At 49.2% G+C, this 16153-nt stretch overlaps 1 protein-coding gene across 1 annotated transcript in view; it reads right to left on the reverse strand.

The window, feature by feature from the left end:
* The window catches only part of LOC119443259 (uncharacterized), a 120257-nt gene that overhangs the window by 10071 nt on the left and 94033 nt on the right, over positions 1–16153 (reverse strand). The window contains exons 9-10 of the mRNA XM_049660463.1: positions 11706–11847; positions 725–991 (exon numbers count right to left, since the gene is read on the reverse strand). Of these exons, the coding sequence (XP_049516420.1) occupies positions 725–991; positions 11706–11847 (409 nt within the window). The remainder of the gene's footprint in view (positions 1–724; positions 992–11705; positions 11848–16153) is intronic.

Genomic DNA, 16153 nt, shown 5'->3' on the forward strand with positions numbered 1-16153 from the left:
AGCGGGGTTAAGGGAAATAGCGTTACCGTTCCGCAAACGAACTTTGCAGAAAGCGAGTTTTAGTATAGCGTGATAGCGCAGTTTACGTGCGGGACGCTATTCCATTACACTTTGAATTTCGCATACATAGGGCACCTAAGTCTATGCGTGTGTGCGTCCGGAAAGTGCGAAAGGCAGCGCAATGGAAGCCAGGAGCGCGTTGTATTTTTACTTCCCATGTCCGCCTATCTGCAGCGAAACAGACAAGCAGTACAAGCTGTCTACAATAGCCTCCGAAATGTTCCCATCTCAGAGGCCATATGCCATTGTCGCGCCTATCTCCCAACTTTACCGACAGGTGGCGCTCGCATCTCAAAAAAAATTTCTCAAAGAAACGAGAAGCGATCTCGAAAATTCCTCAAGATTAGCCATAACACTCTGTCGTCGAAGCGGCATGAGACTAAGCAAAAGCCGTTTACGCAGTCATTTCCTACGAACGAAGTGAATTCTACAAAAACAACGCGAAACTCAGTTCGAAGCGGGCGACCGGGACCGCCGCCATGTTTTACGTACACTACGTAAACACGCTAACACGGTAACGTTAACTCTGAGAAATAGCGTGCGCATGGTAAACGGTATGGGTGGTTTAGCGTTGTGCGCATGCGCATTACGATCACGCTATTCCGGTATGCCCGCTATTCCAGTAACCACGCTAAACTTAAACTGTCTATTATCGTAGGCATACCAGCGACAAGTTCCTTGAGTCTGTCTGCTTCCCGCTGCTCTTCGACGGGTTCCTCCGGGCGGCGCCGCAGAACAACAAATGCCCTGGCGGCTTCTCCGTACTGCGCATGCGGTACTCCTACCACGACCACGTGCTGCACTTGAGAATCGGTGGCCAGTATCTCTTCAATCTCGGCCGGCGGCACCTGCTGGTCCATGCACTTGATCAGCTCCTTGTAGCGGCTGCCCACGAAGAGGCGGCCGTCGGCTGAGTAGTAGCCAATATCACCTGCGGCGAGACACCCCGATGGAAAGTAGTGTATCCTGTATTATCATGCTCCGACATACGATCAGTAGGATCTGCCATATTTCTACTAATGCCTGCTCCGTCGAGTGATGCTGATTTAGGGACAAAAGCAGAATTATTACTCCACAACTGACATGTCAGGCGAGACGTGCGATCCAAACTCCCCACTCTAAATTCCCTATTTCTTTGACATGCCGGGAGAGCACTCCCAGAAAGATAAAAATGCTAAGTGTTTGGAGAGCAAGCCAGCGCTAAGAATATTTCAGGGCTATCATAGCCCATACTTTCAAATGTGCATTTATATATTCGGAACAGTTCACAATATTTGCAAAGAAATATAAACGGTGCAACCCGAAACCAAATTTTACTTGTGGGTCTCATATCCAAAATTGATTTCAGCTGCTGTGAGGTGAGTCTATATAGAACATACATAAGTACAGAGATGGCCAAGCTGCGACACAAGTACAAGGACGACCCTGAAGCCTTCGCAGAGGAGATCGTGCAGACGCACCTCGCTCGACCGGAAGGGAAGAGTCACCCCGAGTATCGCGGGGTTCCCAACGAGGAGTTGGACGCAGACTTTTCCGTGCAGGAAATTAGAGTGGTCCTCCAGCTATTGAAGACCAAATCGGCGCCTGGTCCTGACAGGATCACCAACAATATCCTTAGAAACCTGAACGACGACGCCATCGAGAAGCTCTGCGAGTACATCAGCTCGTGCTGGAAGGAGGGCCGAATTCCGCAAACGTGGAAGTCCGCGGACGTTATACTCAAACCAAAGCCGGGCAAACCGCTAGAGGTCCGAAACATGAGATCGATCTCCCTCACGTCCTGCGTCGGGAAAGTGATGGAGCATGCCTGCCTCAACAGGGTGACGATGCTCCTTGAGAAGCAGGACGCCTTCGGCACCCACATCATCGGTTTCCGGAAGGGACTTTCCACTCAGGACGCCATGCTGCAGATCAAGGAACAGGTCGTGAGCGCTCCGAGTATGTACGTGCGCGCCTTACTCGGGCTAGACCTCAAGAGCGGTGAAGCACCTGGCCATATTGGACAAGATCAGCCGACTCCATCTCGGGGCGAGGTTCTACCGATATGTCAGCAGCTTCCTGAATGGGCGCGAGGCGACGGTCAAGATCGACGGGGCCACGCCACGAACGGTCCGAATGGGCGGTGCGGGAACGCCGCAGGGCTCGGTACTTTCCCCTATGCTTTTCAACCTCATCATGATCGGCTTGCCGGAGCGTCTCGATGCAATAGAGGGCATCAATCACACGATCTACGCAGATGACGTGACGGTGTGGACCACGGAGAACACGAACATCGGCGAAATGGAAGACCGGCTGCAGCGGGCCGTCCGGGAGGTGGAGCGGCACCTTGAAGGCACGGATCTCTGACCCGACAAGTCAGAGATCCTACTCCACAGACCGCGCAAGAAAGGACCCCTCCCGCAGGGCGTGCTCGACGCCCGTCGTTTGGGTGTACACGTCACGACGAGGGAGGGGACCCTAATACCGACGGTGTCCAAATTGCGAGTGCTCGGCCTGTGGCTGGAAGAGAACGGTGCCAACGGCGAGCTGATTTCCCGACTGCAGAAGAAAGTAGCCGCCGCCACGCACCTCGTGCGGAGGGTCGCGAACAAGAAGAAAGGAATGAAAGAACACAACGTGACGAGGCTGATACAGGCGTACGCGCTGAGCCATATATCGTACGTCGCCACGTACGCCGACTGGAACAGGAGCGAGACCGACAAGCTGAACGTGGCGATCCGCTGGGCGTTCAAAATCGCCCTGGGGGTACCCCAGTACACGCCAACCCACAGGCTCCTCGAGCTGGGCGTGCACAACACGCTCGACGAGGTCGCCGAGGCGCAGAGAATCGTGCTGCTGGAGAGGCTGTCGGGCACCATAACGGGAAGACGAGTCCTCGACCTGCTCGGGATTCGATATCACGAGGCACGGGGACTGAAGGAAACGCTTTTACCGGAAGTCAGGAACGCCATACAGACGGAAAACATGCCGATGTACATGCACCCGGTGCATGACGTGCAACGACGTAAACGGAGGGCGATAGCAATCCTCGAGGAGCACGGAAGACGAGAAGGTGTCCTCTTCGTCGATGCAGCCAGGTACCCGCGGCCCGCCGTTAACGTTGGCGGCGAAGAGGGACGACGACCACCACCGCCACTACAAGAGAATGTGCGAGACGAACCAGGCATGCCAACACCACCATCACTACTACTACTACGACAAAAACGGAAGCAGCAAAAGCGCCAACATCAACAACACGGCCGGCCGACGGCGTCGGCGCCCGCCTTCTCCATGGCAGTCGTAGATACGAAGGGAAGGATACGAGTCACGGCATCAGCGAAGCTGCCGTCGGCCGAGGCAGCGGAGGAGATGGCCATGGCTCTCGCGTTACTTCAAGGAAGTACGGAGGATAGATAGCCTGATCATTAGCGACTCCAAATCAGCTATCCGGAACTACACCAAAGGTTGGGTGTCCGCGGATGTGGCGCGCATGCATAACGCCAGAGTCGGGGACTTCGTGTCCGGCACGATTATGAACAAGGCCCTCAAATGGTTCCCCGCGCACGTCGGGGAGCTTGGCACCACCAAACACAACAGCCGCGACAACAACGACAACAATACCAACGGCCGAAGATACACCGGCATTCCGCCCAACCACAACGAGCGCGCCCATCTCGTCGCGAGGCAGCTTACCCGCCGCGACGCGATCCTCCAGAGGGCAGCCGCCGCCGTTGTTGTGCGGGGCCCCAACGGAGGAGTTACCAACACAACCCAAATCGCGGCGGACGGAGCTGTGGGCCACGGAGACGCCAACCGCGACATCAAGGAGTTTCCGGCCTCATACCGAGAGGTTCTTGGTCACTACAAGAAAGAACGTAAGAAATATCCACAACCCCCGGGTCGCTGGACAGGTCCCAGGCAGACGACCTGAGGCGGTTGCAGACAGGCACTTTTACCAACCCCTACCACCGGCACCGCCTGTGGCCCGCGCGGCACCCATCGCCCGGCTGCCCCTGGTGCGAGCACGAACGGGCTGATATGGCCCATATGCTTTGGGAAGGTCAACGCCATGAGCAAGAAGCACCAAGAGGAAGGCAGAAGACAACATCAGGACCCTCTGAAGGCGGGCGCCTCACAGAGAGATGGCAAGCCGCCCTCCTCAGCGAGGCACCCGAGGACCAGGAGTGGGCCGTCCAGCGGGCCAGGGCTATTGCCGAGGATCTCGAGAGATTTTTCTCAGGCGATGGACCCCTGGCAGCCTAGCCCCGGGCCCCAACAGCCATAACCGTTGGACATATAAAGTTTATTCCTATGCTATCCTATATAGAACATCGCCTGCACATGCATAAAGTGGTCAGATAACCAATATACATGCATTTGCTTCAATTTACATCATTTTGCCCGCCAGTTTCACGTTTCCACAGCCTCGAACAATTTGTTGTCTTGAAGCGCATAGTTATTCAGAAAGGGAAAGGTTCGGTTCATGTCCGTGCTAATGGTGTAGCTGTTAATGCCAAAAAATGTCAAGCTCGCTGAGACGAACTATTGTGGAGAATGATTACACAAGTGATTCATTTGGAACGAATACTGTGTGATTCTTTTTCAAATGTTAGTAAGCAAAAGGAAAACAAAGTGCGCGTGAGGTTAAGGTGAGGTGAACGCAGTGCCTACAATATTTGACTATTGCACGGGCTAATGCACGAGCATGGCAATTGACAATTGACAAGAACTTTATTGAATTGTCCCGAGGAAAATGATTGGGGGGAGCCGATGGCTCCCTAATCAATTTGGTGGCTCCGCCCACGACGGGTACGGGAGGTGGTGACTCTCGGCGACGTCGCGGGCCCTCTAGAGCATGGAAAGGTATTTTTTTTATGAACACACTCAGTTCCAAGTGTTTCTGGCAACATATGAAGCGGACTACATTTGGAATGTGAAAGAAGAGGGAGAAGAGGGGTCGGCGGAGAATAAGATTAAATGGCGAATAACACCCGTATCACCCAAGTTATTGTCTGGTGGTTAGTTATTCTGCACGGACTGCTGCATATTTTGGCGCAGCCAACGACGAACATGTGGGTTATGTTCTGCATCGACCAGACGTCGTCGCAGCATCTTGTATTCATGAGTTACGAAGTGCAAGGTGAGCCATCAACTGACCTTCCACGTCATGTTAGTTCAGCAGACCTCATCGACACAGTTATGAACGAAGCCTCCATAGGACGCGAGAAACTTCTTCAAATGGAATCGGTGAAGGTGAATCGGCCACTACCAGCACTGGAGCAACTGATCCTCGAGCCAATGCCATGTGGACGCTTCACGCAAGAAACCACTGCGGAGATGGTGAGCATCGTTATGAAAATTATTGAAGAGCAGCAGCGACAAATGACGTAACACGGTCAACCAATGAAAACTCTAGTTGAGTTACTCAGCTTTGACAAACCAGTGCAAAAGCTTGTGGAGCCGGACATTTTTGAAGGCCACCACCAAAGCCCTCATCAATGGCTATCCTTTTATGAATACGCATCAGAAAAGAATAAGAGGATTTCTGATGATGAAAAAAAACTGTCAGCCCTTCCACTGGGGTGGAGATGGAAGACCAGTGACGCTGTACTATGGTGGGAATTATGTATTTCCAATTATGACTGTTAAGATGTGATGGTGTAATTGGTTATATGAACTATTAAAGAATGAGAAATATATATGATCGGGTGGTTTTCATTTATTTAGTGACCACAGGGACCATGGCCTTATGGTCGCTACGGTACAGCGCCATAGGGTGTACGGCTAAGGTTGGCACGTTCTTCACAAACCCGTCAACGCGGGCAAAACGCCGCCGCCGTCGACAACAGTTCTGCGCGTTGTTTGTGTGACCGCACACAACCGCTGTCAAAACGCTGGCGTGAGCAAGCGCGTCAGCGGCAGCGAGCGAAGGTTCATGCGGTTTATCGCTTCAACGGAAACTGAGCGGCGAAAGCACAGCCCATACAAAGGTAGGAGCCGTGTTGCAGATCGCTTTCAAGATACGGTGCGCGCGACCACCTGGCGCCGCGCAAAGTACAAGTTGCTGGCAGAGCAGAAGCCGCAACCCCTCCCTCTCACGCTGCCTTCCCGCTGTCCTCCTTTCACGTGGGAGATGAGCCGCCAGTTCTCCTTGCGCCCGACCGCAAGATACGCATTTGGTGCCGCAGCTAAACGCCGCCTCCCCTCTCTCCCTCCCTTCCTCCCGCCCCCCCACGGCCTTTCGCGCGACGGAAGAAGTGGCGTTTACTCTCCTCCGTGCGTTCGCTCCCCGTGAAAGCGCGCGTCTCTCGCGCGCTTTCACTCGCACATCCAGCGTATGGCGAATGAGAGTTTTTTTCTACATCCGGACGCGACCATCAAAAACTGAGCCCTTAACAGCTACGCTGTAAAAATCAAAACCATGCGACGTTATCTTCCTGCCACCGCCAGGAAATGGCATGATTGGCAGCTTCTTGACAAGGCAGCACCATGTTGGGAGACATGGAATGTGAGTTTCCTGGCTGCTTTCGAAATCACTGCTGTAAACAGACTGGATGGTGCTCTAGGTTAGCAATACACATCAGGATCTCCTCTAGAGTATGTCCTTGAGAAGCGTCGTTTGCTGCATGCCGCTGAAACTAGGCTCGCCTCAACGGCAGTTCTTGCCTTAGTGGTGCAGGGTCTCTGCTTGGACATTCAAAATGAAGTCCAGATGAGAGCTCCAAGGATCCTAGACGAGCTTTTACAGTGCCTCCAGAATCTGTTACCAGCAACGTATCTGGAACAGGAAGGCTGAGTGTGGAGGAGACAACTGGCGTTTAACAACCAGGACGTGAATAAGTTGTGCCTATCCATAAGGAGTGCCTATCGTCAAATACTTATGCACGTAAGTACATGCAGAGTTCGGCCCAATCTGCTGCTAATGCCTGGAATGGCGTCGAACACCATTATATCAGTGCACAGGATCAAGCACCCTACCAACTGCAACCAAAACTCGGTGAAAGTCATCGGCACCACCATAACGATCACCATGAGACGGTGTACGTAGTGTCGCCAAGTTTACTACAGGTACCTGTCAAGATAGATGGGGTCGAAATGAAAGCGTTGGTAGACAGTGGAGCTTCAGTATCAATTATTAACAAGAATCGATTGGACATCAGTCGTTTTCACATTGGCACAGCTCTTTCCGTACAAGAATACGATGGTTCGATGAGCTTACACAACGAGTGGGCGTCCGTAGTAATTGAATTTCAAGGACATTTAGTCACCAACCACGTGTTAGCCATTCCAGATGTTACATATGGTTTTCTGCTGTCTCGCCCTCACATGAAGTAACTCAAGATTAATCATTATTGGGACGACAAAGTGCTCGTTGAAGAAGACTCAAGAGTGAAAGCAAATGCTGAGATAGCTAGACCACTACCAGTAATTTAGTGCGATGAAGACATAAGAGCTATGTATCCTGAGCTCGTTTGTGTCGGAAACTACCAGCCAGCGATGAAGTCACATGCACTTTCATTTGAAATTCCTGATAAAAAGGTGGTACAAAAAGCTCCATAGAACATGTCAGGAGAAAAGAAGATACGGCTTAAAAAATAATTGCAAGCAATGTTAGAGGCTAATATTATTCGACCTTCCGTCTCACCATTTGCCTCACCCATAACAATTGCACCCAAAGAAGATGGCACCTTCCGTCTTTGCACTGATTATAGAGCCCTTAAACAGCAAACGGAACTTATACCTGTCCCAATGCCAAAGATATATACCATTATAGACGAAACAGGAGGATGCCACTAGTTTTCTCGTATCGATCTTTGTAAGGATTTTTGGCAAATTCTGTTTACTGAGGACACAATGAAGTACACCGCATTTGTTACGCCTTTTGACTTATTTGAGTATAATCGCCTGCCGTTCGGTTAGAAGAACTCTCCGGTTTGGTTTCAAAACATTATGAATGACATATTGAAACCGGACGTAGGCATTTTTTGTAATGCCTACATAGATGATATTATCGTTTTTTCCAAGACTAAAGAAGAACACCAGAAGCATCTCTCCCAAGTCCTGAGTGCCCTCAGCCACGCCCACCTTCAAGTCAACTTCAAGAAAAGCGAATTTTTTCAAGAGAAAGTTGTGTTCCTCGGCAGGGTCTTCGACGGGTCTACTAAGAGCACGAAGCACGCTTCTGTTGAGCGAATTTCAACGTTGGTGAAACCGTACGACGTCCACTCTCTCCGGGTGGTTCTAGGCCTTGCTGGACATTTCAAGTCGTTTATTAAAGACTACGCGGTCAAGACAAGGTGTCTTCCACGTTTGATGCAAAATGACGTGCCTTTCCAATGGGATCTGGAGCGTGAAAGGGCCTATGGCGAACTAGTCGAACTGATATCGTCAGATTCCATCCTACGCATACCAGACTTCTCCTTGCCTTTCGTGCTCAATACTGATGCGTCGCACTACGCAACAGGCGTAGTTCTATATGAGAAGTCACCACGACAATCTGATTATCAAAAGCACTACGTCGTTGGATATTACAGCTATACATTGAAGCCTGCTGAAGTCAATTATACTACCACAGAAGAAGAAGCGCTGGCAGTTTTAAAAGCTGCACAATATTTTAGAACGTATGTATATATATAGAAGGCAAAAAATTAACCATTTTTACTGATCATCAAGCTTTTACTCATCTCCTAGGCATGGCACAACCAAAGGGTCGAATCGCGAGATGGGTTAATTACCTACAACAGTTCGACTTTGACCTATCACATCGGCCTGGCCCGCTACTGACAGATGTGGACGCCACGTCTAGATTACTTGTCCACGAGAGAAGCGAACACACAGAAGAAATAAATCCCGTAAAGTTGTGGGAAGGCACTGAGGAAATGAAGTTTGTGGAGTGAAGATATCACGTGCCATCGACAATGGTTCCCAAGATACTTCAACTATACCACGACAGTCTATATTCGGGTGGTCATGACGGCTTCTGGCGCACTTACAACAAACTGCTGAAAAGATTTACTTGGCCAAGTATGAAGGACGAGATCAGAAACAACATTCGCACGTGCCACCTATGTGAAGTGAACAAAGTGAAATTCAATGCTGGTGACAGATGTGATGATAACCCCAAAGCAATCACGCATCCCATTTGAAGTCATCCACTTAGACTTCGCGGAACTTAAAAAGAAGGGAGAAGGCACAAGGAAAATTCAAGCGTTTTTACTCAGTATCGACGAATGCACAAGAATCATCACGGCCAAGGCAGGAAAAGAAGATGCCAACAGCGTCACGGCTCTTCTTCAAGTTAAATGCTTCCAAAACACAAAGACGATAGTGTGTGACAATGGCCCGTTCTTTCGGAGCAAAAAGTTTGCCAACTGGACACGAGATCATGGGATATGAGCGTAAAATTTTGCTCACCCTACCATCCTGCAGCAAACGGCCTTGCTGAACGTGCTATAAGGGACATCAAGCAATACATGAAGATGTACCCGAAATTCCTAGGTGGCTGGAAGTGCTGCCTCGAGGCTGCTACAAGACACCACAACCGTTCTTATACGAGTGGTTTAGGGTGCAGTCTTCTCTTTGCCACCTCTGGAATTGTGCCTACTCTCCCTGCGGATTGCGAACTCGGCATCCGGGAAAAGCTTACACTTGGTGAAGTCAAGAAAAAGCGAGAGACAAGCAGACACCTACGCATGAAGAGGAACTTCGACAGGAAGCGAAACAGTGACATGCCAGATATAGAAGTGGAAGACCACGTCCTAGTCAAGAAGGGAATTGGAAGTACCAACGCTACGTTTTACGGACCCTTCCCCGTGGTTAAAACGGCATCGCAGCACGGTGTATTGAAGACTATTTGGTACCTGGGAACCACCGGTCAAACAGAGTGCGCCTCAATCGAAAACGTGTTGAAATATTACACCAGGAGGTGTAAACAAAAGAAGCCGGGGAGGGTGAAGCGGACTAGTTCTGGAATGTGAAAGAAGAGGAAGAAGAGGGGTCGGCGGAGAATAAGATTAAATGGCGGACAACGCCCGTCTTACCGAAGTTATGTCTGGTGGTTAGTTATTCTACCCGAATCGCTACAACATATACACTCTGTGCTTCTTGCTGTCGACAAAGACTCTGAGGACGGTGGCGTCTCAGCATGCATTTCGGAGTCCATAACAGGCAAAACTGTAGACGACAAGGATGGAATTTTCTGCGTCACATAAAAGTTGCCTTTGACAAGATGACATTGTATTGACGTACAATTCATCATTGCCATGCTTGTAAGAACACCATGACGATACAACAGAGGGGCAGATGAAATTGATGGCGATCAGCATCAAACATAGCACATATCCGACAATGGAGGATGTGCCATAAATCAGGCGGCTGGAGGAAGACAACATCGAAAGCATCGACGGCGCCAATGCCAACAACGACGTCGCAATAAAACAGCACATAGTTTTAAATGCATAAGCCTACTCAACGAGGAAACCCGTCCGTCCGTCACGTAAGGCGATCGCTTTCAAGATAGGGCCCGCAGCAGCGAGCGAATTGACATTCGTGCTGCCTCTCGCTTCAACACGAACTAAACGTCGAGAACACAGCGCACATGAAGCTATCAACACTCGGTGCACTCTGTCCCCATCGCAGAACGCTTTCGAGATAGGGCCCGCGCGGCCGCGCCATACGCAGCCGACGCCGGAGTAAGGTTGATCACGGTTGATATTGGTTCGACGCGGTTAGTTAAGGCGCAAAAAAGCGATAATGGCTTATAATTATCGGAACGTCATCAGCATACCTAGCGCCACCACTTGCAGTAGTTTGCTTCCGTCATCAATTCACCTTGACCCGCCGCGTCAGCAGCAGTTAGTGTCGCCGCAGCGCTGTCGTTTATACTGTACGGACTAAGCTTCATAACATTGATAATGACATCGGGCTGCGTGGAGAAGAGCAAATGGCACAATGCCTACGCATACTTAGACAACTACCAGAAGAGTTTCTGCGTGTATTTTTTTACATGGTAGCTCAGATGTATTAAAGCTGCCAAGTGCCCGATAAAAACCACTGCAAATTAACAGCGAAAAAAGAAATAAAAGAAAAACTTTCGCAGGAACTTTATACGTGGCACTGCGTCAATTTGCTCGCCAGATCAGTTGTAGAAGTTTCGGCTTCACAGTTAATTAATCCCCAGCCGTCAAAGTCAAAATGGTTCATCGACCCAGAAAAGCAAGACGCTTTTAACACAGCAACTTCCTTAATCCCCGGTTACTTTAACATTGACTTACACAAACACTGTACCACTAAAAGGCATGAGTAAACTATATAAAAGATTTCGCAATGCCACGCTGCTGGCACGTCGGGTAGGTTGTTGATTGGGCGTTGTCCTACAGAATGATGGAAACCGAAAGTACTCTGACTCTACCACACAACTTCTCAAGAGTTATTAGACTGTCAAGAAGGCAACTTTAGCAAGATAAAGCACAAAAGAAACAAAATAAGCATGGGGAACAAAAATTTACTTGATTGTACGTATGACCTTGATTGGAATTTCAAAGCGCGGAGGTAATCCGGCTGTTCTAGGCGATCAATAATTCAAACCAGTTGTCAAATTGTCGTTATGAAAGTTATGAAAGGAATTGACTATCGCGATAAGAAATGCAAACACAAAGACCGCGCACCGGTACGAAGGAAGCCATCTTCGTAGGCGTCAGCAGTTTCTTTCGGTTTGTTCAGGTAGCCCAGGAAAGTGCAGGGGCCTTTGATGCAAATTTCTCCTTTCTCTTCAGGTCCCAGAGCCTTTCTGGTGAGCATATCAACCACCTATGAAAAAAGATAAAATCAATTTAGTGTACCTTGTGTCAGCAGCGTGCGTTGTAATAAACTACCCCTTGATTAACATTTTGTGAAACGTTTTTACTCGACAAATGGCACTTCTGTTCGCACATAAGAGCCTGAGGTTAAGTGAAAAAAAAAACAATAGTAAACAAATACAGGTTAGAAAATACTTCACAGATGTATGCCAATCCGAGCAACTGGTAATTCATACAATAAATACAGTGAACCTGTTTAAGGGAGCTCTCCTCTCCCCACCCCCTCCATTTTTCAGAAGTCCTTGGTGGTCTGTTTTGTCATTGCCGAAATCTACCCAAGACTTCAAAAATGCTTCACAGACTCGACAACCTCGGCCAGGTGGCACTACCGCGCCTTGTTAAGAGCGTTCCCTTCGTGAACAAATTAGTCTCGGTGGTCGCAGCCGCGCTACGTCAGCGGTTTGTTTATGCGGCTGCGTGCTCTTTCTTACGTTGCTCGCGGTGCTTGCGCTTTATTTTGAACAGCAGCACGTGGGATGATTGGTAAACGGCAACGTGCAAACCCCAGTGTCGTTTCCACAAACTGTTGGACGCGGAATACCTTTTCCACTGTGGGAACATCAAAAAAGGCGTCTGCTGTACCTCTCACTTACGCCGTTGAAGAAAATGCGAACAAATACGCGATAACAAACGCAAAGTGCGTTTAACGCGCCAGCAACAAGATCTTCTGCGACATAGAGCTTGAGGTGTGCGTAAATTTATTCTAACACACAGGCCACAATGCTTAGAAATGTAAATGAAAGATCTGCACAGTAAATTTTGGTCCAAGTCATCCAAGCACGTTGATGACATTCCTGGCATGTGCCATTTTTTACTTTGGTAGGTGCATATGTATGCAAGCGATCACTTTTTAGTGCTAGCCTCTGTGAGAACCAAGGCCGCGATTTTTTGTGCAAACCATTTCAAAAGGCTTTGTACACAGGAGCCATACTTCTCAATATGTCCTAGAAACAGGGCAACTGCATCACTTGTGGCACTCTTTGGCCAGAAGTGGCCCTTACGCCATGAAAATAAATAAATAAATAAATAAATAAATAAATAAATAAATAAATAAATAAATAAATAAATAAATAAATAAATAAATAGAGTTTTCTTGTGCGATTTCAGCGCTGCGCGTGTAAAAAACGCCAACGTTAAGTAGCACGTACTTCCGACCTACCGTTTCTCACGTAGTTCAAAAGCGCTTAGGACCCCTTGGTACGCGAACAACATATTTCACAGAATAATAGATGACCTTGGTTTTGCTATGAATACACATGCTATGAGTACTGAGACTTGCAAAACTTAAGACAACAGTCCAAAATAAGTGCTTAATGAGTTCCTAAGGAGAAACAGTGCACAACTGCCAATTTTAAGTACTGTACTGCAGTAGTTGGTGGACTGCACTACAGTCATCGATCACTTGGATGAACTCGCAGACCACGGATACGGATCACAAAAAATACCCATATTTGCCCTTTCCCTTGTCTCCCTCCCCTCCCTCCTTCACTGCTGACCACGGTTCAGTGAGGTAAATAATCCTCGTAGCGAAACTTCCATAGAATCCCATACGTTCAAAACAGGGCGGCTCATCAGTGGTTCATGGGGCTTAGCGCCATCTGTGTGAAGAGGGAACACTTCCGGTGGAAGGAAAAGTAATGTGACGTCATATCCGTTAAAAACAGAAGTGACGTCATTTTGTTCTCAAAGGCGCGAAATTTGTTTTCGGAGGCCTGCGATTAGAGCTGTATATTCAAATGCCCCGCCGCCATTTCACTTGATGGGCGTTCCGAGCTTTCATCGCAGAAAGCGATTCAGGAAAACATCAGCCGTACGGGCGTCGAAATCGCACCGCTGCACAGAGCGTACTTTCTTTGGAGGCCGACGAACGCTTTGGCAGTAGAGTACTCGTCCTTTGGTCGGACGCCAAGCCCGTCGACCAGCGCTGTCGCACGAGAACAACTAAACTAAACAAGTATCTGGCAGTCGCAAGAAAGAATGAAAGTACCCGCGTCACCAAATTCAGACAAACGTCGACAAGCAAAACAACACAAGAAGTGAGGGGGGCGTATTGTAACAGGTTAAATTTACGAGCGCGCCTTTCTGCACACTTCAAGAGCTGCATTGCATTGCAAGTGATAGCGGCGTCAACGTCCGCCGCTATCGATTGGCGCTCTTACGGTTGGCGCTGAAAAAACGTATTTATTAATAATGATCAAGTAAAGTTGTCTCTTCTTTTCTGAAGATGCGTATATAAAATTGACTAGGAATTTTATTTTCGTTGAATGAATATCGGTGAGTCTCGCTTTATTAAAAAAATGCTTCTTCTTTCCCAATGTTTGTTCGCCCCTAACATAGTCGCGCTTCAATCGCTTATCCCATAACCACCCTTGCTGATGTCGGTGACAATTCGTTCTGAACCGCTTTTCGCCCGAAGCTTCACGACCTATTTGAATCGACCTTGCTTCAGGCACCAGGAGACTGCGTTAGACAGTTACTGCTGTCTGTAGCAATTTTCCTTCGCTTCCTTTCCCTTTATTTAACTAATTACCTAAATAAAGAAGCAATTATTACTATTACTGCGATTTCCCCCCAACACACATGCTATCGCAATTTCAGTGTTTCGAAAAGATCGCATTGTGCACATAAGCATGGCAGTGTTTCCTATCGTCTGGTGCTGCATCGTGCTTCATACTGAAAAGTGCCAGCACTGAGCGGACAAGTCCGCAAGTACAGCGGTAACCAGAGGGTGAACACGCGAGTGCGTGGCTACGTACGTGCTACGCTCCGCGGAGTGCGGGTGCAGCCAGAGCCGCCACACACCAAATCAAACGTGCGCATGTACCTGGAGGTGTGGCTTCGTTTTGTCTGCTATACTTCGCTTCTTCGATTATCAGTCCCTGACAGTCCCGGACTGCATGGGACTCTTGTCCCGAATTCGATCTTCTCGAACAGCTTCGGAAGCTCCGCCCACCAGTCCGGGAGCTGCCAGAATCACGTTCGTTTTATTGCGAGAGCAATTATATGAACACTCCAAGCGCATTCCTGCCATCGCCGTCGTCGCCGTAAGGTTCCGTATAAAGTCCAACGGCGATAAACTCGTCGCCGCGCGCCGTATGCTGTATGTGCGAATGAGCGAACGCACGGCGGAGAGCAAACACGACATCTCCGGTCGTGTGAAAGGCCGTGGGGGCATGGGAGGGAGGGGAGGGGACGTTTAGCTGCGGCACTAAATGCGTATATTGCGACCGGGCCCAAGGGGAACTGGCGACTCAATCTCCCAAGCGACAGGAGGAAAGCGAAAAGGCAGCGCGGGAGGGAGGGAGCTTCTACTCTGCCAGGAACTGCGTACTTCTACTTTGCGCGGCTGACGGCTGTCCCGCGCACCGTACCTTGAAAGCGATCTCCACACGGCTATGACCATTGTATCCGCTGTGCTTTCGCCACTCAGTTTCCGTTTAAGGGATAGGCCACACGAACCTTCGGTCACTGCTCAAGCCGCGCTTGCTCCCGCCAGCGTTTTGACAGTGCTTGTCTGCGGTCAGCGAGTGTGATCTATTCATGTTTGCTTGAGCGCGCTGACACCCTGCTTGCTAATTCATTTAGTAAGCGAATGTGTCCATGTTTATGCAGCCCATAAAACTACTATCCTTACTCCGTATGCTCTACTAGTACATTTGCTATCGCAATTGATACTTCGCCTTTCGGACGAAACTGCGACTTTCTTCATGGACCGGAAGTCACGGACTCTCGGAGCTGTCAGCAGACTTTTGCTTGCACAAGCGCAGTCAGCTAGCAGACGCCGGCTGTCCTAAAAAGATGCGCGCGGCGTTAATTTGACGCCATGTTGTGAAAGACGTCATTTGCTCCTGCGTTCTTTGCGCGTTCCAGACGGCAAATATTGTGCACTGAGCTATCGTTTCTGTTACATCGGTGCATAGTGTGCCATCATGCAAGATTTTCACGAGCAGTCAAACTGTTGTAGCTTTAGTCTTCATGTTTTTTGAGAGAGAAGGACAGCGATCAGGTGCACATGCTTGATGTTCTTTTGTTTCGCGAAATCTGTCGTGATCATTGCTATATACATAGTAGACAGGTAAATGCGGCTTTTAAGGTGAGTGAAACTGGTGTGCGAGGAAGCACATCATATTGCATGTGGCTATTTCACGCCGGTAGCTGGTGTGGTATACAATCGGAGCTTCGTCGATTGCTGTTGACATATGTGTTGATCCCTTCTGTTGATAAGTTCGAGCGTTTGCTTTTCGACGTACAGGATT

The sequence above is a fragment of the Dermacentor silvarum genome, chromosome 1 (genome assembly GCF_013339745.2).
Source record: "Dermacentor silvarum isolate Dsil-2018 chromosome 1, BIME_Dsil_1.4, whole genome shotgun sequence".
In the NCBI taxonomy this organism is placed as follows: domain Eukaryota; kingdom Metazoa; phylum Arthropoda; class Arachnida; order Ixodida; family Ixodidae; genus Dermacentor; species Dermacentor silvarum.